Source organism: Oncorhynchus tshawytscha, linkage group LG07 (genome assembly GCF_018296145.1).
Source record: "Oncorhynchus tshawytscha isolate Ot180627B linkage group LG07, Otsh_v2.0, whole genome shotgun sequence".
Lineage (NCBI taxonomy): Eukaryota > Metazoa > Chordata > Actinopteri > Salmoniformes > Salmonidae > Oncorhynchus > Oncorhynchus tshawytscha.
The window spans coordinates 13,103,369-13,129,205 of record NC_056435.1 but is presented as its reverse complement, the minus strand read 5'-3'; the positions used below and the strand labels follow the sequence as shown (position 1 = coordinate 13,129,205).

General features: G+C 44.7%; 1 protein-coding gene across 3 annotated transcripts in view; it reads left to right on the top strand.

Moving 5' to 3' along the window:
- pard3ba (par-3 family cell polarity regulator beta a) overlaps nt 1–25,837 on the top strand; it is a 172,114-nt gene that overhangs the window by 82,177 nt on the left and 64,100 nt on the right. For all 3 annotated transcript variants that reach the window (XM_042324130.1, XM_042324129.1, XM_042324128.1), the window contains exons 9-15: nt 770–909; nt 1,281–1,409; nt 7,332–7,517; nt 10,383–10,574; nt 16,690–16,849; nt 23,156–23,291; nt 24,854–24,972. In XM_042324130.1, the coding sequence (XP_042180064.1) occupies nt 770–909; nt 1,281–1,409; nt 7,332–7,517; nt 10,383–10,574; nt 16,690–16,849; nt 23,156–23,291; nt 24,854–24,972 (1,062 nt within the window). The remainder of the gene's footprint in view (nt 1–769; nt 910–1,280; nt 1,410–7,331; nt 7,518–10,382; nt 10,575–16,689; nt 16,850–23,155; nt 23,292–24,853; nt 24,973–25,837) is intronic.

Genomic DNA, 25,837 nt, shown 5'->3' with positions numbered 1-25,837 from the left:
TGAAACAGGCAGGGAGCAGGTCTCGAACCCTCGACCTTCGAGCCCGAGGTCCGGCGCGCTATCGACTGTGCCGCAAAAGCATGCTCGTGCGGCAGAGTTGATTTCCACGCTTAAAGTTATACTGTTACACATGGTCTACACACAGCACTGACACACACACACGTACCCCACCAGACATGCCACCAGGGGTCTTTTCACCGTCCCCAGGTCCAGAAAAAATTCAAGGAAACATACAGTATTATACAAAGCCATGATTCCATGGAACTCCCATCCTTCTCGTATAGCGCAAGTAGTACAGCATACCTGTTTTTTTTGTGTTTTTTTTTACGAATAATTTACGAATAGCAACACCTCACGGCACAACCCCCCTCCCCATGTCACCTACTTGTGTGTATGTACTGACATATGTGTAACTGATAGATGTGCACACACTACATGTGAATGTTTTTAAACATATGTAAATTGTGAAGTATTTTGAGTGCAGTCTCTTTTTCATTATGTCGGACCCCAGTAAAGACCCCAATGGGGATACTAGTCAATCAACTCAAGGATGGGAAAGATAGTATAGCAAAGACGATCAGGATAACTGATCAAATCCCTCTGTCCCCCACACTATCTCTCTCTTGTTTTTTCATCTCTTTTCCTCTATTCTTCATTCTCTCTTTCTTTCCCTCTCTCTCTGTCCCTCTATCGTTCCTTAAAAAATATATATATATTTCACTCCCTGTTTCTTTCTCCCCTCCCACCCTCCCCTCTCTTTGCTCTCCAGGTACCGAGGGGCTAGGTTTCACCGTGGTGACCCGGGACTCGACGGTCCATGGCCCAGGGCCCATCCTAATCAAGAACATCCTCCCCCGGGGCGCCGCCATCAAAGATGGCCGCCTGCAGCCCGGCGACCGCATCCTGGAGGTGAAACAGTCATTTGACCTTGTGAATTCCTTAAAAGTGCGTCCTTCCTTCCTGCCATCCTTGAAGTAATGACTGATTCGGCATGATTCGATAGGTGAACTCAAGTGTTCCGCCACATGGCATTCACCTGTCCATTCATTTCTAATCATCAGTGATTGCTTCATGGAATGGAGGAAGGAAGCACCTTTTCAAGTATTCAAACAGTGCTGTCTGTGGCTGATAAACGAGTTGTATTTTTGTTCCCGGAAGGTGGTAATTTGAAACCTTTTAAATATCTAGGTGGAAGTAAGTATTCTATGTATTTATACGCACTGTGAAGCACATTGTGTATATACTGTACATATTTGATTCCTTTCCTGTGACGTGTGTAGGTGAACGGTGTAGACATGACTGATCGAACTCAGGAGGAGCTGGTGGCCATGCTGCGCAGCACCAAGCAGGGGGACTGTGTCTCTGTGGTGGTGGTCAGACAAGAGGATCTCTTCCTACCCAGAGAGCTGGTGAGAACACACACCTTTTATCTCTCCTAGCCACCTCCAATTGCTCTGGACTCTGCATGATCTTTGATGCAGATAGGTTACCAGGAATTTCCACCTTTCCCCTCTTTGTCTTAAAAATGTTGTTATCCCTCAAAATGCCTTTCTCTTTCTATTACTATTGAAGGGCGTTCAACCTCTTTTGAACTTCCCTTTTGCCCCCTGCTTGCATGCCCTCACCTACAAACAATCACAGACACCCACACACACACACACACACACACCCATTGAGGCCCGGCACACGTACCCAGCGCCCCATTCCTCTTCCTGCCCTTATCTGGGTTTGTTGACTCAGAGGTTGACAGGAAGTCACACGCACGTCCCTGCGGCCTCGCAGGAAGTGGTGCGTGTCGACACACACGGGTGTTAAGTGACCGTTTAGATGTGGCCAGAGACCTCTCTGACTCCTCGCCGAGTGGCGTGTTTTTACCCCTTTATCTAAATAAGCTGACCGTCAGCTGCCCAGGTGGTACCCTACAGCAGCGTGTGTGTGTCCTGTGTATAACTGTGTGTGTGTGTGTGTGTGTGTGTGTTGGTCCTCTCCGGAAACAGCGCTCTGTCCTTGTGTGCCACTCACTACTCCTGTGATTATTCACATTATTCCGTTTCCTCAACTTCAAAGCATTCAGGAGGGACAACTCCGACGCTTTGTAGTGAACGATGCATATTCACATGGAACACGCACTCAAGCACACACACACGCACACAAGCACACACAAGCATGCATGCACGCAAACATACACACACATGTGCACACACATACACACACATGAACATACAGTGCTCACATTAGCCCTCATTACCTACATACCCTACATTTCCACAACATCCACACTAAATCGCTTCTTCAATTCCTCTTTTGTCTTGTTCTTTTGAACTCTGTCTTGATCTGGGCTGTTGAAGTTAGAGGCCCTTAAAAGATGAACTCCTTATCGTCTCTGCAGGCCTCTTCCTCAAAGATAGTTTCATGTCCCTCAAGCTCATGTACATGTTCACCCTCACTCAAGTTCAGCAATGCTCGCAGACAGAACTTATGCAGGCAGGCACGCGCGCACACATGCACACACAATCAACCGCAACTCATACCTTATACCTTATACCCATACCCAATACCTTAAACTTCCACATTTAGATGCAATGGTGGTCCGTTGTCCAGTTGATGCACACATGTATAACACTTGTCTTCTCTCCTTTATTATGCCTCAGTCACAACCCTAATACTGCAGCTGCACTCACAAAGCCCCCAACACAAATACCCATCTATTTAGCCTCAGAACATGACACCAGGCCTGAATACATGTTTATGAAAATTAAAAAATCCTCCCCAACCCATTCTAATGTCATTGGGTTAGTATCTCCCAGGGGCCAATTATAGCTGTGTGTGTGCATATGTTTCTATAGGCTATAGTAGTGAAGGCCAAAACACATAAAATAATTCATACCTAAAGGGGACCTAAAATTTCAAACTCAAATAGCTAAATGATCCATGGTATGCCCCCCCCAGACGCCTCATGGGTCTCCCAGTCACGGCCGGCTGTGACACAGCGTGGGATCAAAACCAGGGCAGTAGTGACACCAAGTTTTGTTCACTCGGGAGAACAATTTTATTTTAATTTTTTTCATCTGCGTTTCTTCTTCTGAAAGCCGCCATTTACTGGCTAGCGGAAAACCTGGTGCGTGTGTGTGTGTGGACCACACTCAGGAGAATGGCTTCTTCTATGAGCCCAAGATTAAAATATGAAAAGACCAAATGATGAGATTGCAACGCATTTGTGTGAAGATGTGCATGTGATCAGAATTTGACTTTAAAATGCCAGTTAGACTCAACTACATTACATACCACACTATTGTAATCAAATGTCCTATCCACCCAAAGAACTGCGATCTCCGCTTTTGTGTGTGTTTGGTGTCCGAGCGCACACACACACACACACACACACCTATGTATTGATGGCAACATATACTTTCCCATGAGCTTTTAGCAGTTTGTGGAAAACTAATATATTTCACCTCTGGGCTTGTCAGCAACAAGAGGGAATAGCTTGCACACATGTTATGTTATTCTATCCTTGTGGGGACATAAAATGAATTTCCATTCAAAATCCTTTTTTCCCCTTAACATAACCCTTCCCATAACCCTAACCTAAACCTGTATCCCAAACCCTAAACCTCAACCTAACTCCTTAACCTAACCACTAACCAAACCACTAACCCCTTACCCTAATTGTAATCCTAATTCTAACCCCTACATTTAAAATAGCCTTTGTCCTCATGGTGACGTGTGACATTTCCCCACGAGTGGGATTTTTCCTTGTTTTACTATCCTTGTGGGGATTTTAGGTCCCTACAAAGATAGAAGAACCAATACACACACACACACACACACACACACACTCACTCAGAAAAGGGTCCCTCTGTTCCTTGTGGAGGAGAACACACTTTAACTGGCCCTGTCTTCCTCTGTGAGGTGTCGACATAGTTGTTGACATGCAGCTCTTCAGCAGAATAACATGGCGTAGTTGAGCGACGGATTGACAGCTGCATATCCTGTCATTCACACAGAGACTGAATGACTCCCACTGTGCTGTTGGAAAAGGTTCATGGCCATATCCTAGGACCTTAAAAGTTCCTACTGATGTTTCCCTGTGACATTTTCCGTGCTGATGTTTAGGATGATGTCATTATTTAACCTAAATACAGTTCAGAGTGTACAAAACATTAAGAACACCTGTTCTTTCCATGACCTAGACCGACCATGTGAATCCAGGTGAAAGCTATGATCCCTTATTGATGTCACTTTGTTAAATCCACTTCAATCAGTATAGATGAGACAATTTTAAAGAACGATTTTTAAGCCTCAGAGTAAACTGCCATCTAAATTACTGACACTTGCTCATTAATATTGTTAGGGAATATTCAATCAAATCACAAACTGGGCTGTCTGTCAGATGAGCTGAGACCCTTGTTTAGAAGCAAAATGATAATTAAATTTCATTTGACATATGTGCAGGTCCCAAAAGCGAAGCCTGGGACTATACTTAGGTGTGATCCTCGCCTTTCAAGAAAAACTTGATAAAACCTGATCTGGACTTAATTGTCAGTGTTTAGTTTGTCCCTCGGATTGGATTGGATGTGATGTGGATTTTTGGTTGGGGAGGTGGATGGATGTGCCCTGGGCAGGATCGAGGGGTCACGTCACACAAGGCTAACCTGGAAGTGTGGTCTAGAGACAGGAAGCGTAGTGGCCTTGCAGCTAGCCAGACCTGTATGTTTGGTCGTGTTCGAGAGAATTAAAACCGTGATGTATCATGGATAAATTGAGACGGACTGATTTTACAAATAATATTGAGTAGTTATTTGTGATGCAAGGTGATTTGTAGGACAATCAGTCTGGACTCGCCTTTAAAAGTGGTCCAACGCTTCATTTGTCTTTCTGTCCATCCATCCATCTGTATTCGGACGAGCTCAGCGTGGCGGTCACCTAATACGTCTGCATACCCATCACTTCTCTCCCTTCTCCACTCCACTCTGCACTTCTTTTCTCATTGTTGGATTGGCACCAGGATGCTTGTGTCCTGGAACCGTGGTAGCTTACCACTCAAGGTGACAAACACACACATGCGCGCGCACACACTAAAATGATCCCAAACATCAGCAATTTGGCTTTTCTCTCCTCCCCCTACCGAGGCACAGGTACAGAGAACAGAAAAACCCAACATTACTTCCCATAATTGGAGGACTTTATCCGTCTCCAATCGAGCGGTGGCGAGAGATACCTCATCTTAATTGAATGTCGCTCTCGTCGCTAATCTGCATCTTTGAAAGCGTCTATTCAGAAGCCCGGTTGACAAAAGAGTGTGCATTAATCGGTCTCCTTACACCCCCACCTCTTCTTCTTCCCCATGGGTAGAGAGGCTCCTTTGTCTTCGTCGTTCCTCTGATCAGGGGTGGTCGCCCCTCCACTTAAAGCCTGTTAACAAGCACTTAAGGAGAGACAATGAGGCGTGTTGTGCGCCAGCGGAGCCACAGGGCTCAGGAATGGAAGGGTTTGGCTCTGCCCCTAAGGAAGGTATTACGGGATATTAGGGAGGGGGGGGGGGGATTGTGTGTGTGTGGACCACCAGGGTGTGTCTCACACCGGGAGATTTAGTTGGCTGTATAAATGTGTTTTAATCCCATAAGGACATATCTGATGTTCGGTGGACATATCTGATGTGTGTGTGTGTGTTTTGAACTCAGCCCCACCACACAGTGACCCAATAAGACCGCTCTTTGCATCAACAGATCAAACCAAAGGCATTCATCAAAAAATGTAACGCTTCTTTGGTTACAGTGCTGCTGGAAGATCTCTCCCCTCACGCTGACAATGGAATATCCTGCAGCTGTTACGTCTCTTTGGATTCCACCTCTCCTCTTCCCTTCCTCTCCCTTATGGATGTGTGTCAGGGATAGAGATGCCCAACGAGACCTGTCCATCTGTCACGTCTACTGTCAAAGTGTCGAGCCTGAGCTGGATTGCTGGATCCTTGCGTCTCACCGACTCCGTTGAATAAAGACTCAATGGCGCCGCAGTCAGAAGGAACACTTCCCATCTTTACCACTCAGTGTACAATGGAGCTTCCACAATAGCTTGAGGTGATTGAGCTCCATGAGAGGGGAGGCCCAGACTAGACTGCCCATTTGCCTAGGGGCTCTACCCAGGAAAAGAGAGGGTTGAGGGTGTAGGCTGAGGACCCGGGGGGGAGAACAGTGGGGCTGGTTCTGTTGGCTAAACAAGAGCATCCTCAGGACTCGGGTGCATGTCACCCAACACCAGTGGGATTATAGTGAGAGACCAGTAAAGCTACACTGAGCCGCTCTTTCCTGCCTCTGTCGCTAGAGCGCTGGCCATATTGTATGGCAACCTGGGAGGTTCAAAATAAATCTGCTTCCAGTAACAGATAAGGTACAAAGGAAAGCAGCTCAATGAGTTTTTTGATTTTATATTGGGTAGCTGTGAAAAAAATAAATCACAGACACTTCACATACACACTCTTGTGTGTCCCTTAGTTTAAAACACACACAATTAGTGTTAACAAATGTAAACATATACAGTACACAAGGTATTTTTCCTCACCTGCGTTGTTCGCTCTTCTCCTCGCAGGAAAATAGGCCGGCGACGTGAAAGAGCCTCAAAGCACCTCTTTATAGGCCTGTTTCCCTGGTGACAAAACCCCAGCACCACTTTCTCTCTCACCGCTCTGTCATAATGACAGACATTTTTCTTTTGTCTCCATTTCTTTGTCTTCTCTTTCTTTCATTTGGTAGCCAATTCTCGCTCCCCGTACCACCGGGTCATTTTGTTCACGTTAAGAGTAGGAGGAAGGAGGAGAGAGAAAAGAGAGTGAATGGGAGAGTGGGTATCTCCAGGGATGGGTTATTACTTTTAAATGATCCCCCTGTCGCCCTCCCTCCATCGCTCTCAAGAAGGATGTATAAAAAGGTTATTATGTTTCCTTTTGAAATGGCACGCGCTCGGTCTGCCTTTCATGTTCAAATGGAGTTACCTCTCTGCCTCCCCCGTTCTCGCTTTCTCACCACCTGCTCCTTTTCGCTTCCCATCTTCTCCCTCTTTTTTTTGTTGTTCTTCCCTCCCCTGTTTTTCACCACCTTCGATCCGTAATGCAAATATCCCTCTTAATTTGTTTTGGTTTCTCTTTCTCCCTCAACCCGTCATCCTCATTCGATGAGTTCTCACATCGATGAGGTGTTTCTCTTTCTGTGTCTGTCTATTTCACTCTCAGCATTGTATTTTAGAATTTTTATTGACTGCACTATGCTTGTTTCAATATCAAAAACAATCCCTCTCTCTGTCCTCCTCTTCATCCTTCTCTATCCCTCGCTCAGAAAGGGGAGGAGGCAACCCCCCTGGTGCTGGAGGATGGGCGGGAGCAGCTGATGTTCGAGGTGCCCCTGAACGACACGGGCTCGGCCGGCCTGGGCATCAGCCTCAAGGGCAACAAGTCCCGGGAGAAGGGCGAGGACCTGGGCATCTTCATCAAGTCCATCATTCACGGAGGGGCCGCCTACAAGGTACAGGCGCAGGAATGAACTATCTGATGTGCTGTTTTTGCTTCCATCTCACTGTTTCTGTTCTCTGTCTGTCTGTCTCCAGTTTCTCTGTTGTCTGTCTTTTCCACTTTCCAATTCTCGCTCAGCTTGCTCTCTCTCGCTCTTTATCTCATTCTGTCTCCATCTCCACCTTGGTTCCCTTTCTACTGTCTCTTTCCTTCTTTCTTCTGTTCTCTGTGCCATCTGTTTCTCTTTACTCTGTAAACCCCAATACTCAGCAGTCCTGCGCAGTCTGAAGCCCACATCGGTTTCAGTTCCCCCTGACCTCTGACCCCTGGTGACCCCATTGACCTCGTCCCTCTGGCAGTGTGCTCAGACTTTTGTGGATCGGAGTAGGGGCCCTTTCTAGCATCTTCCACTGAAGGGCACACTCCATCTCTGTAGTGACACTTGGAGTGGATAGATACTCTCTGAACTCCCCTGGTTCCCATCTTTTTCCACAGGTGTTGTGTCCCTGTGTAAATAAGGTCTGCACTGGCAACAGGGTGATTAGGTACTTAAGCGATACTAGTACATCCGAGCATCGACGGAAGCCTCAAACTGGACTTATAAGCTCGTCTCTGAGGTATTTGGTATTTATGAGGATCTCCATTTCACAGTCCCTTTTGTGCAGCAAGGTATTCTTTTAGCTGTTGTTTAAAATCTAGTTTTATGGGTAGCTTGAGTTACCTGGTTTGGCAGAGAGTTCCGTGTAGTCATGGCTCTATTTAATACTGTGTTTTTCCCAGCCTTTGTTCTGGACCTGGGGAATGTGAAGAGACCTCTGTTTTCGTGTCTTATGTTGTACCGATGAGTTTCCGAACTGTGTGCCAACTGCTTAAACAGACAGTTCGCTACCTTCAACACATCAATACCTCGCACCAAGACCAATATTGATGCTGTCAATCTCTCCTTAACTTTGAGCCGGGAGAGATTGACATGCACGTTACTGACAATTGCCATCCGTGTCCATCAAGGCTTGATATGTGCTGCTTTGTTCTGACCAAATGCAATTCACCTACAGTACCACTCAAAAGTTTGGACACACCTACTCAGTCAAAGGATTTTCTTTATTTGTACTATTTTCAATTTTGTATAATAATAGTGAGGACATAAAAACTATGAAATAACATGCATGGACTCATGTAGAAACCAAAAAAGGGTTTATATTTATATTTTAGGTTCTTTAAAGTAGCCACCCTTTGCATTGATGACAGCTTTGCACACTCTTGACATTCTCTCAACCATCTTCATTCTCTCAACCAGCTTCATTATCCAAAAGTCTTGAAGGAGTTCCCACATATGCTGAGCACTTGTTGGCTGCTTTTCCCATCTCAAATCTCTAATGAACTTATCCTCTGCAGCAGAGGCAACTTGAATGAGTAGGTGTGTCCAAACTTTTGACTGTTACTGTATGTCCCTCCACACATCTGGACAGTAATCCAGGTGCGACTGAACTAGGGCCTGCAGAACAACGCCCTATCATGGACAGACCTCTTCCCATTTTATGTTTTGACCATGACAGCTTGGCCGTTGCTCCCTCTATCCTCCATCTCCTCTGCTGGTTGCCTTCTCAAAGTGTCTCAGTCCAACCCTTTTTTTCAAAAACAATCAACAGGGAAAAGGGAAGATTGAGAGACCGAGAGAGATTTTAAAAAAGAAAAGAAAAAAAAGGCCAACTTGGAGTGAGAGAAAGTAGAGATATTTTAGCATAAATTGAAAGTGCGTATGTGTGGGGGGCCGAGGTGTTGTGTGCGCGTCTCTCTCTCTCTTCTTGTGTGTTGCCTGTGAGTGTTGCCTGTTGTCGCAGGCCCCCTCCCTGCGCTGTGTGTGTGTGTGTGTGTGTGTGTGTGTGAATGCTAATTAAAAACTCTTAAGAGGCTAGCTAATGAGCGTGTGCAGGGAGGGCTGAGACGCTCTGTCTGTCCCCAGTGTCTCTCTCTCTGGCTGTCACAGTCTCTCTACAGGCAGCCAGGGGAGGAGAAGCCACAGCCTCACACTGAAACTGGGACCTAACCCCAATTCTGACAGTGTTTGTGTGTGTGGAGGTGGGGGTTACTATCCTTGTGGGGACCAGAAGTCATGTAGAAGTCAGTTTCATTGTGGGGACCAGAAGTGGGGACATTTTCCTGGTCCCCACAAGGAAAGAGTCTTAGGGGTTAATTTTATTTATTTATTTTTTATTTAACCTTTATTTAACTTTAGGGTTACAATTACGGTTAGGTTTAGAATTGGGGTTACGTTTGGTGTTAAGTTTAGGGTTAGGAAAAATAGGATTTTAAATGGGATTCAATTATTTAACCCCACAAGTATTGTGAAACAAACGTGTGTTTGTGCTTGTCTTTCTAGGTGTGTTTGTGCATGTGCGCTTGCTCGCACACATGTGTGATTCTGTGTGTGTGTGGGCTTCTGCTTGCCCATACGTAGTGTGTCTCTTGGGAATTGTGTGTGTGTGTGATCTGATAGGATCAGAAGGTTATTGGCGGTGTGAGGGGTCAGGGCCTGGCGGGGGCTGCTTAATGACTGAGGTCAGAGGTCAGTGGTGACTAATGGCGTGATGGGGCTGGTGGGCACTAAGGAGTCTTAAGTACCTCTGGCCATGTCTCTGTGTTTCAGTGTCTGTCTCTCCGTCACTCGCTCTCTCAGATCTACAGGTGTGTCTTGGTCTGTAGTAGCTGCTACATACAAATGTTCTCCCTCTCTTTCCACCTCCTTGTCTCTCTCTCTTTCTCCTTAATCTCTCCATGCCTCTTTCTCTCCCTCTCACTCTATCATTGTTCCTATCTCTCTCTTTCTCTCTTTCTCTCTCACGGCTCTCCACCATTTCCCACCGACTTTCCTCACCAGGACGGCCGCCTGCGGGTCAACGACCAGCTGATTGCGGTGAACGGCGAGGCGCTGCTAGGCCGCTCCAACCACGTCGCCATGGAGACCCTACGCCACTCCATGTCCTTGGAGGGCAATGCCCGCGGCACCATCCAATTGGTGCTCCTCCGCCCCGCCCCCTCATCTGGCTCCGCCCACAACACCAACGCCCAGGTACGCTACCAACGGGACAACGATCACCGTGGTTCACTACTTCGCCGGCGAGCCTCTGACCCGAGGTGTCTCCGATACAGGCACAGATATATGCAGGGGTCAGCTCAAAGCTATACACTTAGTGATGCACGCAGGTACACAACGCAAGGAAACTTGCGTAGTCAAACACTCGGTAACATACACGAACACACGCAAGGCGCAGCCCACAGCGAGGTACAGAGCAGCACACACAGATACTCTGAAGGCCTGGTGCAGGTATACACACAGGAGAACACACACAGCTACACAGATGACACCATGCAGAAACACACACTCGGCAATGTGCCACACAGCCCCACGACAGGCGACGTAAAGAGCAACGCGCACAAGTTTAGGTCCTTAGACGACAATGTCGACCGATACACGCGGGAATGCACGCGCAGGCACACACCCGACAACATACACAGACCTATATGCAGCCACACACCCGACAACGTACACAGCCACACAAACCGTTACACACACAGTCAAACGCATGACAACACACGCAGTCACACACGTAGCCACTCACCCGACAACATGCACATCAGCAACACACATGCCTATGCAGAGAGCATAAGGGCGCTGACAGGCGCAATGTACGGTGACTTACACAGACACGACAAAACACACAACCACTTAGACATAAACAGAAACGCACACGGATCCAACTACACACACAACCAGGACCTGAATCAACATCACCACCACAGGCTCTCGGGACTCTGAGAGAACACATACATGTTTGTGCACATATATTATATATATATATATATATATGTGTATGTGTATGTGTGTGTGTGTGCATTTATTGATGTGTGTATTTCTGTGAGTGTGTGTGTGCAGCATTAACTCTTTCCCCTGCCCAAAACTGTTCCCTCTTCCCACAATGACCACCTTCATACAGGCAATGACTGTTAACTAAAACTCAGGAGAAAATGTCTGTGCACTACGTATGAATCTTTAATTGCGTGTTATTGATCATTATTAAAAAGTTACCACTCATTCTGCCGACAATAGTTGGGAACAAAAATGGCCACTGGTTGTTTCACTGTCTTCAAATCTTTGTCCGCAATGCTACTGGCAATCTGGCAATATTGCCAATATCCCTGAAATGCTTTTTAAACCTATTCTGTTTCTTGTGTTTTACTAACTTATTTATTTACTTTCATTATTTTTTTTGTATTGTTCACTTGTCACCAGACCTGTCACTCAATGTTGTTGTTTTTAATCTCACAAAAAGTCCTTTGTTGAATAAAGAGTCTTCCTAAAGTCTTCCTCTTGCATGCTGTCTGTCTGTTTCACTGTGGTGGTGGTGATTCCCTGCTTTCTACTGGCTAGTACTCCTGTCCTCTCTCTTTATAAACCTCTGCATCTCTTTTTGGAATGATTTGTTTCTTTCTTTCACTCTCTTTCTCTCTCAGGGCTTGTTCTTCTCTCTCTCCGCTGGGTATCGTCCCTATCCCCCCATACTGACCCCTAACACATAGTCAAGTGGCTCACTCAGTCTCATCTAAACAGGCCAAAGAAATTTGGAAAAACAATCCCCCCCCCCCCTTAGGGATGATCACGTTTTCTACTACGGTAGTTTACTGCGCTGTCCTCGTTCTGTAAGTATATGCACTTCAGAATTCCACAGTCAGAAAAGGAAAAGGCATTATATAACTGGTCTATAGCAATATGACAGCAAAGCAGACACATGACAATATAATACAGACAGACTTTCCATAGTCGGCTGTTGTTTTTTGCACTAATACCAATTATTTACAAGGTTTTGTTACTGATATGTACTCATTCGCAGTTAATAAAGACGTCAACGTTTGTGATGTTCTCTAGTGCAGTGGTTCCCAAACTGTGGGGAAACCTCAGTCTTGTTTTAAACGTGAAATTGTAGTAGTAGAATGCTACAAAGGTGCAATTTGAAAATTGGGTAGTGTATCATCAGTTCCTCTTGTCAGTCATTGTATACCTTAGAGCTAGCTACAGGTGAAATTGGAAGTTTACATACACTTAGGTTGGAGTCATTAAAACTCGTTTTTCAACCACTCCACACATTTCTTGTTAACAAACTGTAGTTTTGTCAAGTCGGTTAGGACATCTACCTTATGCATGACACAAGTCATTTTTCCAACAATTGTTTACAGATTATTTCACTTGTAATTCACTGTATCACAATTCCAGTGGGTCAGGAGTTTACATACACTAAGTTGACTATGCCTTTATACAGCTTGGAAAAGTCCAGAAAATGATGTCATGGCTTTAGAAGCTCCTGATAGGGTAATTGACAGAATTTGAGTCAATTGGAGGTGTACCTGTAGATGTATTTCAAGGCCTACCTTCAAACTCAGTGCCTCTTTGCTTGACATCATGGGAAAATCAAAAGAAATCAGCCAAGACCTCAGAAAAAAAAATGTAGACCTCCACAAGTCTGGTTCATCCTTGGGTGCAATTTCCAAACGCCTGAAGGTACCACGTTTATCTGTACAAACAATAGTAAGCAAGTATAAACACCATGGGACCACGCAGCCATCATACCGCTCAGGAAGGAGACGCGTTCTGTCTCCTAGAGATGAACGTACTTTGGTGCGAAAAGGCCAAATCAATCCCTGAATAACAGCAAAGGACCTTGTGAAGATGCTGGAGGAAACGGGTACAAAAGTATCTATATCCACAGTAAAACAAGTCCTATATTGACATAACCTGAAAAGCTGCTCAGCTCCAAAACCGCCATAAAAAAATCCAGACCCATGTTTGCAACTGCACATGGGGACAAAGATTGTACTTTTGGGAGAAATGTCCTCTGGTCTGATGAAACAAAAATAGAACTGTTTAGCCATAATGACCATTGTTATGTTTGGAGGAAAAAGGGGGAGGCTTGCAAGCCAAAGCACACCATCCCAACCGTGAAGCACAGGGGTGGCAGCATCATGTTGTGGGGGTGCTTTGCTGCAGGAGGGACTGGTGCACTTCACAAAATAGATGGAATAATGAGGGAGGAAAATTATGTGGATATATTGAAGCAACATCTCAAGACATCAGTCAGGAAGTTAAAGCTTGGGTCTTCCAAATGGACAAGGACCCCAATACTTCCAAAGTTGTGGCTTAAGGACAACAAAGTCAAGGTATTGGAGTGGCCATCACAAAGCCCTGACATCAATCCCATAGAAAATGTGTGGGCAGAACTGAAAAAGCAAGTGTGAGCAAGGAGGCCTACAAACCTGACTCAGTTACACCAGCTCTGTCAGGAGGAATGGGCCAAAATTCATCCAACTTATTGTGGGAAGCTTGTGGAAGGCTACCTGAAACGTTTGACCCACATTAAGCAATTTAAAGGCAATGCAACCAAATACTAATTGAGTGTATGTAAACTTTTGACCCAATGGGAATGTGATGCAAGAAATAAATGCTGAAATAAAATTCTCTCTACTATTATTCTGACATTTCACATTCTTAAAATAAAGTGGTGATCCTAACTGACTTCAGACAGGACATTTTACTGGGATTAAATGTCAGGAATTGTGAGAAACTGAGTTTAAATGTATTTGGCTAAGGTGGATGTAAACTTCCCACTTCAACTGTATCTATACCTTGTCAGAAATGCCAAGATCAACTAGCCCATGTCACTTTAAAAAAGCTGATCTGTTTTTTTAGATAGTAGATTTTGTTGTCATTTTTTTGTCACTCAAATACACGTTAGACAATTTCTTTGGACCCCATGACAAAATGTGTAGAATTGCAGGAAATAAGCTTTAAACTTGCAAAATTATCTCCACCAACAAGAGGGGTGTGAACAGTTTCTGTCATTAACAGTGCTTGTGCCCATAGACGTAGACGTGTCACGTGCGCACAGGTGGCGCGGCGTGTTCCCCAATGCTGGTAGGGGAGGCCCCCCCGAGTGAAAACGTTTGTGAATCCCTGCCCTAGTGGACAGCTGCATCTTGGTTTATCACAACAGCCACTCAGAAGCAGTGTGAACTGTGACGGGGTAGCTATTGGTGAAGGAAGAAATACTAGGAAAAAATGAACTATTACAGTGTTAATGTCTGATGATAGCAAGGGATTATGGGATTAAATGGGTGTGACCAATGACCCTCCCCTTTTGTGTCCTCCTGTCAGTCTCCTTGGCCACAGCCCTTCTGGATGTCAGGCCTGAGGACAGGGCAGTGGTGCAGTCTTAAGAAATTGCCATGGAAAAGTGTGTGTGTGGGTGCTCCCTCAGAGGCTGTAGAAAAATTGTATAACTGCCAGTGCAGTTCTCACTGCATATCGCCGTAGGCCTCAGCCTATGTTCACTCAGCAATCCACACACAAACACACACACACACACTCACACTAGGTCTAATCTTATCAGACAACGAGACCCAAAGATGAAAGCCCAAAGCGTTGAGGGTAGCTCCAGGACCCACAGCTCTCTCTCTAACCCTACCAACTCAGAGGGGTGTTCCTCATATCCTCATTGTGTTGACCAGCAGGTTCTTATTGTTCTGTGGATTAGGAAGTGAGCTCCTCTCTGGCTGCTTTGATGGCTCTGCCTGGCTGTCAAAGACCCATGAGACAGATGGGTGGATGGATGGAGTGGTAATGTGTGTGTGGGTTGGGTGGGTGTTGAGCCATTCTGACAGACGAAGATGTGTGTGACAGTAATACATGTGAAGAGCCGTGGTTGCCGCTAATGATACCATTGGGAACGTGTGTGTGACTGCACGCAGGAACAAAAGCACAACGGACACCCCTCCCCAAAAGCCGAACTCACACACTGTGCTACCGAACGCACACAATTGAAAATCCCCTTTGATATGAGGATAATGGCCTAATGAAAGGAGTTAGCACATAGAGACGGTGAACGCATTACGCCACTACTGCTCATTACGTATAATGTGACAATGATGCAAAGCCCATAGCCACACACCCACAGAGTTGGAGAGAGACAGGGTGTGGGGGATTTTGTGTCTATCCATTGTGTGTGTGTGTGTGACGGCTGTAGATCCCACCACACCATCGCTCTCAAAGGAGAGGCTTTCATCTTTTATCTACAGTACGTCTCACTCTGCCACCAGCCCTCTCTATCTGTCTGGTTGCATCCCAAATGGCATCCTATTCCCTACGTAGTGCACTACTTTTGACCGAGGCCCATAGGGTTCCATTTGGGATGCCGCCTCTATCTGCTTCTCCATCTGCTCCTCTGTGGCGGTGGAGACTGTCCGATAACATGCCTGTCGTCAGCATGAGGGATTAACGTAATTACTCCATTTCCAACCCTCAACCAATCAGCGAGTCTCAGTGGTGCTACTGTCCTCTTACTGATGAAGCACACTCAAAACACCATGTCAGCCAATGGGAAGCTGTCTGTTATGATTTCAATATGAATTAGGTAGAGTTCGTGCACAGTGCATTAGGTCGAGTTTGTGTATAGTGCGTTGATACTGTGCAATAGCCGTTTTAGACGCTGATACTATACACATGCGAGCCAGTGCATGCTACTGCCAGATAAGCTTAAATCGATCGACTCAATAAGTGATTTGATTACTTCCTGAGGTCTCGCGTGTGCATGAGGAAGATTCAGGCTGAAGTCAATGGAAGAGTGGCACATTCTTATTCACTGGCGTGTTGAGGGTCTCGGTTTTCAAGCTTCTCTGACGCTAGCCCACTATGGCTCGAACGGAAATAGAACGTTAGTGGGTTAGTCGGCTACTGTGTCTCCGGCTGTAGTCATATATATATATATATAGTGCTCTGATACTCAAAGATATTCTATGATCGTAAGTACACTTCAACACCACATATGGGCATCTATACTATGCACTTATTTTCCCCGTAACTTTTCAATTAAGGAGCATATATATATATATATGGGTGCAATTTCCAAACGCCTGAATATATAACTATATATATATAGTTTTCTCACTCAATGATTTAATGACCAGTGTCATCCTTCGCATATTTTAAATGCACCTCTCACATGAAAACCTAAAAACACATTCGATGTGCATCCAATGTAGGAAAAACTCTGGGCCATTCCAAATCAAGTGATCAGGAAAAAACTCTAGGCCCTAATGCAATTTACTGACCTCTGCTCCTCTCCCCCTGGCTGTGACAGGAGAGCCAAGAGGCGGCTAGCCACCAAGTCCTAGACGGCCCCTCCGGAACTCCGGCTCAAGCTGCAGCCCTGGTGTCCCACCACCACAGCAATGGTCCCAGCCCCAAGCCGCCCAGCCAGCCGCACATGGTCCCCAACCACATCTACTCCAGCTTTAGAGGTGAGAGGACACAGTAGGGCCTGAACTAGAGAAGAAATGTACACACTCATAGTCACACACACACACACACACACACACAAACATTCACACTTGCTTTTTTTTTTAAACAAACATTGTACAGTGTCTTAATCACAACTGTTATATACACTGAACAAAAATATAAACACAACGTGTAAAGTGTTGATCCCATGATTCATGAGCTGAAATGTTCCATACCCACAAAAGAATGTTACATTTTGTGCACAAATTTGTTTACAGCCATGTTAGTGAGCATTTCTCCTTAGCCAGGATAATCCATCCACCTGGCAGGTGTGGCATATCAAGAATCTGATTAAACAGCTTGATCATTGCACAGGTGCACCTTGTGCTGGGGACAATACAAGGCCACTCTAAAATGTGCAGTTTTGTCAAAAGTCCTACATATGGATCAAGTTTTGAAGGAGATTGTAATTGGCAAGCTGACTGCAGGAATGTCCACCAGAGCTATTGTCAGATAATTTAATGTTATTTCTCTACCATAAGCCGCCTCCGTCGTTTTAGAGAATTTGGCAGTATGTCCAACCGGCCTCACACCAGACCACGTGTATGGCATCATGTGGGCGAGTGGTTTGCTGATTTTAAACTTTGAACAAGTTGCCCCATAGTGGCAGTGGGGTTATGGGCAGGCATAAACTATGGACAACGAACACACTTGCATTGTATCAATGGCAATTTGAATGCACAGAGATGCCGTGTTTTGTTGTGTATGTATGTGTGTGTTGTGTGTACATTATATATACACTACCATTCAAAAGTTTGGGATCACTTAGAAATATCCTTGTTGTTTTAAGAAAAGCACATTTTATGTCCATTTAACATAAAAATTGATCTGAAATAGAGTGTAGACATTGTTATTGTTGTAAATGACTATTGTAGCTGGAAATGGCAGATTTTTAAAATTGAATATCTACATAGGCGTACAGAGGCCCATTATAAGCAACCATCACTCTTGTGTTCCAATGGTACGTTGTGTTAGCTAATCCAAGTTTATAATTTTAAAAGGCTAATAAATCATTAGAAAACCTTTTTGCATATACGTTAGCACAGCTGAAAACTGTTGTCCTGATTAAAGAAGCAATAAAACTGGCCTTCTTTAGACTAGTTGAGTCTATGGCGCATCAGCATGGAGACTGGAAGGGTCAGGAGACACTGTGGCCCCATTGAATATACCCCCGGACAGGGCCAAACAGGCAGGAAATAACCCCACCCACTTTGCCAAAGCACAGCCCCCACACCACTAGAGGGATATCTTCAACCACCAACTTACCATCCTGAGAAAAGGCCGAGTATAGCCCACAAAGATCTCCGCCACAGCACAACCCAAGGGGGGGTGCCAACCCAGACAGGAAGACCACGTCAGTGACTCAACCCACTCAAGTGACGCACCCCTCCTAGGGACGGCATGGAAGAGCACCAGTAAGCCAGTGACTCAGCCCCAGTAATGGGGTTAGAGGCAGAGAATCCCAGTGGAGAGAGGGGAACCAGCCAGGCTAAACTCAATCATAGGACCCACTGAAGAGATGAGTGTTCAGTAAAGACTTAAAGGTTGAGACCGAGTCTGCGTCTCTCACATGGGTAGTCAGACCATTCCATAAAAATGGAGCTTGACGGGAGAGAGCCCTGCCTCCATCTGCTTGCTTAGAAATTCTAGGGGCAATTAGGAGGCCTGCGTCTTGTGACCGTAGCGTACATGTAGGCATGTACGGCAGGTCCAAATCGGAAAGATAGGTAGGAGCAAGCCCAAGTAATGCTTTGTAGTAATATGATACATTTTTTGGTTCTAGTCAGGATTCTAGCAGCCGTATTTAGCACTAACGAAAGTTTATTTAGTGTTTTATCCGGCTAGCCGGAAAGTAGAGCATTGCAGTAGTCTAACCTAGAAGTAACAAAAGCATGGATGAATTTCTCTGCATTATTTTTGGACTGAAAATTTCTGATTTTTGCAATGTTACGTAGATGGAAAAAAAGCTGTCTTGATATGTCTTGTCTTGATATGTTTGTCAAAAGAGAGATCAAATCAAATCAAATCAAATTTTATTTGTCACATACACATGGTTAGCAGATGTTAATGCGAGTGTAGCGAAATGCTTGTGCTTCTAGTTCCGACAATGCAGTAATAACGAGCAAGTAATCTAACTAACAATTCCAAAAAAAACTACTGTCATACACAGTGTAAGGGGATAAAGAATATGTACATAAGGATATATGAATGAGTGATGGTACAGAGCAGCATAGGCAAGATACAGTAGATGATATCGAGTACAGTATATACATATGAGATAAGTATGTAAACCAAGTGGCATAGTTAAAGTGGCTAGTGATACATGTATTACATAAGGATGCAGTCGATGATATAGAGTACAGTATCAACGTATGCATATGAGATGAACAATGTAGGGTAAGTAACATTATATAAGGTAGCATTGTTTAAAGTGGCTAGTGATATATTTACATCATTTCCCATCAATTCCCATGATTAAAGTGGCTGGAGTAGAGTCAGTGTCATTGACAGTGTGTTGGCAGTAGCCACTCAATGTTAGTGGTGGCTGTTTAACAGTCTGATGGCCTTGAGATAGAAGCTGTTTTTCAGTCTCTCGGTCCCAGCTTTGATGCACCTGTACTGACCTCGCCTTCTGGATGGCAGCGGGGTGAACAGGCAGTGGCTCGGGTGGTTGGTGTCCTTGATGATCTTTATGGCCTTCCTGTAGCATCGGGTGGTGTAGGTGTCCTGGAGGGCAGGTAGTTTGCCCCCGGTGATGCGTTGTGCAGACCTCACTACCCTCTGGAGAGCCTTACGGTTGAGGGCGGTGCAGTTGCCATACCAGGCGGTGATACAGCCCGCCAGGATGCTCTCGATTGTGCATCTGTAGAAGTTTGTGAGTGCTTTTGGTGACAAGCCGAATTTCTTCAGCCTCCTGAGGTTGAAGAGGCGCTGCTGCGCCTTCCTCACGATGCTGTCTGTGTGAGTGGACCAATTCAGTTTGTCTGTGATGTGTATGCCGAGGAACTTAAAACTTGCTACCCTCTCCACTACTGTTCCATCGATGTGGATGGGGGGGAGTTCCCTCTGCTGTTTCCTGAAGTCCACAATCATCTCCTTAGTTTTGTTGACGTTGAGTGTGAGGTTATTTTCCTGACACCACACTCCGAGGGCCCTCACCTCCTCCCTGTAGGCCGTCTCGTCGTTGTTGGTGATCAAGCCTACCACTGTTGTGTCGTCCGCAAACTTGATGATTGAGTTGGAGGCGTGCATGGCCACGCAGTCGTGGGTGAACAGGGAGTACAGGAGAGGGCTCAGAACGCACCCTTGTGGGGCCCCAGTGTTGAGGATCAGCGGGGAGGAGATGTTGTTGCCTACCCTCACCACCTGGGGGCGGCCCGTCAGGAAGTCCAGTACCCAGTTGCACAGGGCGGGGTCGAGACCCAGGGTCTCGAGCTTGATGACGAGCTTGGAGGGTACTATGGTGTTGAATGCCGAGCTGTAGTCGATGAACAGCATTCTCATTCTCAGCATTCTCATGTACTTGATCAGGGTCCAGAGTAACGCCGAGGTCCTTCACAGTTTTATTTGAGACGACTATCAACATTAATTGTCAGATTCCACAGAAGATCTCTTTGTTTCCTGGGACCTAGAACTAGCATCTCTGTTTTGTCCAAGTTTAAAAGTAGAACGTTTGCAGCCATTCACTTCCTTATGTCTGAAACACAGGCTTCCAGCGAGGGCAATTTTGGGGCTTCACCATGTTTCATTGAAATGTACAGCTGTGTGTCATCCGCACAGTAGTGAAAGTTAACATGATGTTTTCGAATGACATCCCAAAGAGGTCAAATATAAAAAATAGTGGTCCTAAAACGGAACCTTGAGGAACACCAAAATTTACAGTTGATTTGTCAAAAAACAAAACATCCACAGAGACAAACTGATATCTTTCCGACAGATAAGATCTAAACCAGGCCAGAACTTGTCCGTGTAGACCAATTTGGGTTTCCAACCCTTCACAGAACGGCGCAAACTGGCTCTAACCAGAATAGAAAGAGTGGGAGCCACCGGTGCACAACTGACCAAGAGAACAAGTACATTAGTGTCTAGTTTGAGAAACAGACGCCTCACAGTTGGTAGCTTCATTAAATCTTACCTGCAGAACACCAGTTTCAACATCAACAATGAAGAGGCATCTCCGAGATGCTGGCCTTCTAGGCAGAGTTGCAAAGAAAAAGCCATACCTCAGACTGGCCAATAAAAATAAAAGATTGAGATGGGCAAAAGAACACATACACTGAACAGAGGAAGATTGGAAAAAAGTGTAATGTACAGAGTAATCTAAGTTTGAGGTGTTCGGACCACAAAGAAGAACATTTGTGAGACTTAGAAAAAATGAAAATATGCTGGAGGACTGCTTGACGCCATCTGTCAAGCATGGTGGAGGCAATGTGATGGTCTGGGGATGCTTTGGTGGTGGTAAAGTGGGAGATTTGTACAGGGTAAAAAGGATTGTGACGGAAGGCAGGCTATCACTCCATTTTGCAACGCTATGCCATACCCTGTGGACGGTGCTTAATTCGAGCCTATTTCCTCCCCCAACAGGACAATGACCCAAAACACAGCTCCAAACTATGCAATAACTATTTAGTGAGAAAGCAGTCAGCTGCTATTCTGTCTATAATGGAGTGGCCAGCACAGTCACCGGATCTCAACCCTATTCAGATGTTGTAGGAGCAGCTTGACCGTATGTTACATCAGAAGTGCCCATCAAGCCAATCCAACTTGTGGGATTTTCTATTTGAGATTCTTCAAAGTAGCCACCCTTTGCCTTGATGACAGCTTTGCACACACTCTTGGCAAAATATATTTTGATTTGTTTAACACTTTCTTTGTTACAACATGATTCCATATGTGTTATTTCATCGTTTTTGATCTGTTCACTATTATTCTACAATGTAGAAAATAGTACAAATGAAGAAAAACCCTGCAATGAGCAGGTGTGACCAAACTTTTGACTGTGTGTGTGTGTCTGTGTATTTATATCATCACAGCTTTGAACCACCACATCTCCTCATGACCAACCACATACTACAAACATTATGCCTGCTGTTTGCAAATGTACCATGTCCTACATATTCCAACCCACTCCATTTCACTTTTATACTTAACTTCATCTGTGCCTATTTATAGCGAGGGGGGCTCATTAGCCATGTTTTTCACTGTACGTATCTCCCTCGCTTTCATGTGCAAAGTTCTGACCTTGGAATCATTACGCTGATGAAATGGCTTTCTAAGTGGGCCGGATTTGCATACGGACTATTGTGCGAGCAGTAGAAGTGAGGACTACAAACTGTTTTACATGTATTATTTGGCTTTTTTTCTTTACCTCCCCGGAGAGTGCAGGAAGCCCACACGAAGCCTGTGCTTTCAGAGGAAGCAGTTTGGAAATGGAAATACAGAAGTGACTTTTTGCTGTGGCAGTGTGCAAGGTATTGTCGTGTTTAGTCGTACCTCGTGGAAATGCTCACAACATTATACGGGCTTAGCTTTTATCCACTGATATTCACGTACTGCTCAATTTGACACACTTTCGACATATATCGCTGTGGCTTGTCTCTCTCCTACTCTAACTGACTTATGGGGGTGTTTGTGTGCTGTGTTTGTGTGTGTTCTGTACATGTTTCATGTGGCGTACAGAGTTGTGTGTGTGTGGGTGCGCACGCAGTTGGAAATCCATCCCTCAATACCGTTTGCCTCTGTCAGATGATTGAGTGTGTGTCACTGCATCACTGTCCTAGGCAGGCAGTCTTACAGACAGCTTGCATTGACACAGCTTCCAACAGAATGGCTGTATACCAGAAGTATTGCACTATATAGGAAATAGGGTACCATTTGGGACATATCCAATGCCTCCTGTCTCAGTGGCCCTTTAGGAAGGTGACGACTGCTTTAGCTCTAGCCAGAGGAAGATATATTTTTCTCTCTAACTGGACTATCACTTTGGCCACGTGATCCTGCATTTACATGGCACAGACCTTCTTCGTGTGTCTGAGATTTCATGTGTGCTTGACACGGTAGTATTGGAGTAGAAGTTGCCTGTCAGCTCTGATCTAGGTTCAGCTTAACCGCCCTCAATCCTAACTGTAGTCTTTAGGGCGATAGCCTCAAAACTGACCTTAGATGAAACACTCCGTCCTACTCTATTAAAGGCGCTCGTCACTGGTGGAATTTCTGATTGATGTGTGTCTGCCTGTGCTGTTTGTCCCCATCCTCTCCCAATCCAGCTCCTCCCACGAATGGTGGCCACGCCCATTACGAGGAAGAGGAGGAAATGGAGGAGGATTTCCCTTCGCCGCCATCGCCTGGCTCCGTGGAGGAGATGAACGCTAAACTTCAATACACAACACATCCTCACCGGAGGTAATTACACTGTGGCCCCGTTTTTGAATTCCAGACCAGGTCAAAAGTAGTGCACTACATGGGGGATAGATTGCCATTTGGGACGCATTCCTTAAAGTTCCTTTCAAATTACACATTGGTCATATTCATTGGTGTACATCGTAGCATAACTTTCTGTAACGGAAAACGAAAACAAACATTTCTTATTGGACAAAGATAGGTCCAAGGTATGTCCCTCCAAGGTATGTCCCTCCAAGGTATGTCCCTCTGAACGGGGTATTTAGCTTATGCTGTTGAACGCTGATTTTCGGGATCATATTTAGAGTTATTATACCAGTAAACTTGTATTCTTGGGGGAAAAACAAATGTTGTAAACGCACTCAAAAGTCACATTTGTTGTCAGCCAAGGACACATTTAGTTTTTTACAAAGCTATTTCACTATCATTATGGGTAATGAGTTATGAATAATGTTGAGTGAGAAAGTTAGAGGAAAAAAGGGCGGCAGGGAGCCTAGTGGTTAGAGCGTTGGGTCAGTAACCGAAAGGCTATCTTTGTAAATAAGCATTTGTTCTTAACTGACTTGCCTAGTTAAATAAAGGTTGTTTATTTTTGGTGTCATAAAAATGTTAGCTAACGGGTCAGCAATTAACATGTTTGACATTTCAGTGGAAATACTACTACTATCAGCTTTTTGATCAGCTGTTTAGCAAAAAATATATAATCGGCACCTTAAAATGTTGTTCAATTACAAGATATATCTGTTTAAAAAAAGAGACACCAACCTCGTATCTGACGTATTTACGAGATAGTTGATTAGTTGGCTAGCCTTCTGGTTAAAAAAAAATATATATATTTCAGAGGTAAAATGTGGATATTAAATTATGTGTGGTCTGTCGTGCAATATATATAGATATATATATATATATATATATAGATATATATATATATATATATATATATATATATATATATATATAGATATATATATATATATATATATAGATAGAGATAGATATATAGATATATATAGAGATATGACTTTTTTGGAAACTCTTAAAACCTCAACTTCATAAATTGCAATGAGAATCTTTAGTGGCAAGATTTACCGTTATTTCATTTAAATGTTGTGCTAGAGGTGATTACAATCCTCTAACTGCTAGTGTGTTCTGAAGTTAGGTGGTGTCCGATGTTGGGGGGGAATGATCTAATACATTGGAACATGTGTAAGATTAGTATACATGCTTGGAAATATGTTTCCTATTCATTTAGGTGGCCCACTGCTGCTATATGTTTGCCACCGGGACAAAAAATATTTTGTAAATGTTGTATAATCATTTTTGACAAGACGTGCTTTTAAATGGACTGTCGTTGGCTCAGTGACTGGCAGTCTATGGAAACCGCTACAATGGTATTGCTCTAATGCTAGTAGCATGACCATCCTTGCCACCACTGCTGGAAAATAAACAACACCAAGTATATATACATAAAATACCCTATAAAAGTGTTAAAATAGGACATAACAAAAGTACAGGCTACAATGTTAGCAGTGTTGATTATAACTTTGTATATTTTCTTTTCTCAGCGAGTGGAGCAAGGCCCCCAAGATTCCTGAGGGTCACCTTCACCCGGACACACAGACAGCACAGCAACCCAGGCAGACTGACAACCCTCAGACAAGGAACTCTAAGAGCATGGACCTGGGTGAGTTCACACATGCACGCAGTGTTGCACGCGCACACAGTCCGATATGGAGGGATTTCAGTGCCAACAGAGATTGTATTTGAATTCCATAGTTTTTAATTGGTATTAAAAATTTGAATGTATATATAGATTTTTTATTGGTAATGCACAAATTGAATCATTTCATTCATAAAGGCCTGACCTTTTCAAGACAACGGTTCCTGAACGAGACTGTCTAGTCAGTCTAGCACTGCTCTGTGTGCGTGCATATGTGCGCACGTGTCCACACTCATACCCAACTTGTTCCCTGAAATGATATTGCTCTAAGCAGCTTATTTCCTCATATTAGCACCTGGGTGACCCTGCCAGCCTCTCTCTCTTTTTTCGCTCCCTTCTCTCATTCTTCCCCCATCTCTCTCTTTTCTCAATCCCCCACCCGTCTCTCTCCTTTTCTCCCTCTCCTCTGTTTCAGAGTGAGGTATATCTTACTCTGTTAATAATTTTTTTGCCTGTCGCTGGTTTCCAATCCCAGTTCATTAGGGCTGTGGATTGGGTTCCCCCTCCTAAACTAGTTGCACGCCGCTACTGCACATTGATTGGCTTTTGTTAGGAAGAGACCCCCGCATCCTACTCGCTGCTTCTCTTGTCTTTCTTTTTTCTCTTTTTTTGTAATCTCTCCCTTTCCTCCTTGTTCTCTTTCACTCCATTTCCGTCCTTTCTCATTTTTGCTCTCTCTCCATATTTCTCCCTCACTTCACCTTTCTCCTACTCTTCCCCCCCCCACCCCCTTGAGGTTGTTATCTGAGGATGGGGGAGCGTTACCAGAGGCATGGGGACTCTATGACACTATGACCCTGTGCTGTGTGTCACATTTGTAGGGATCATC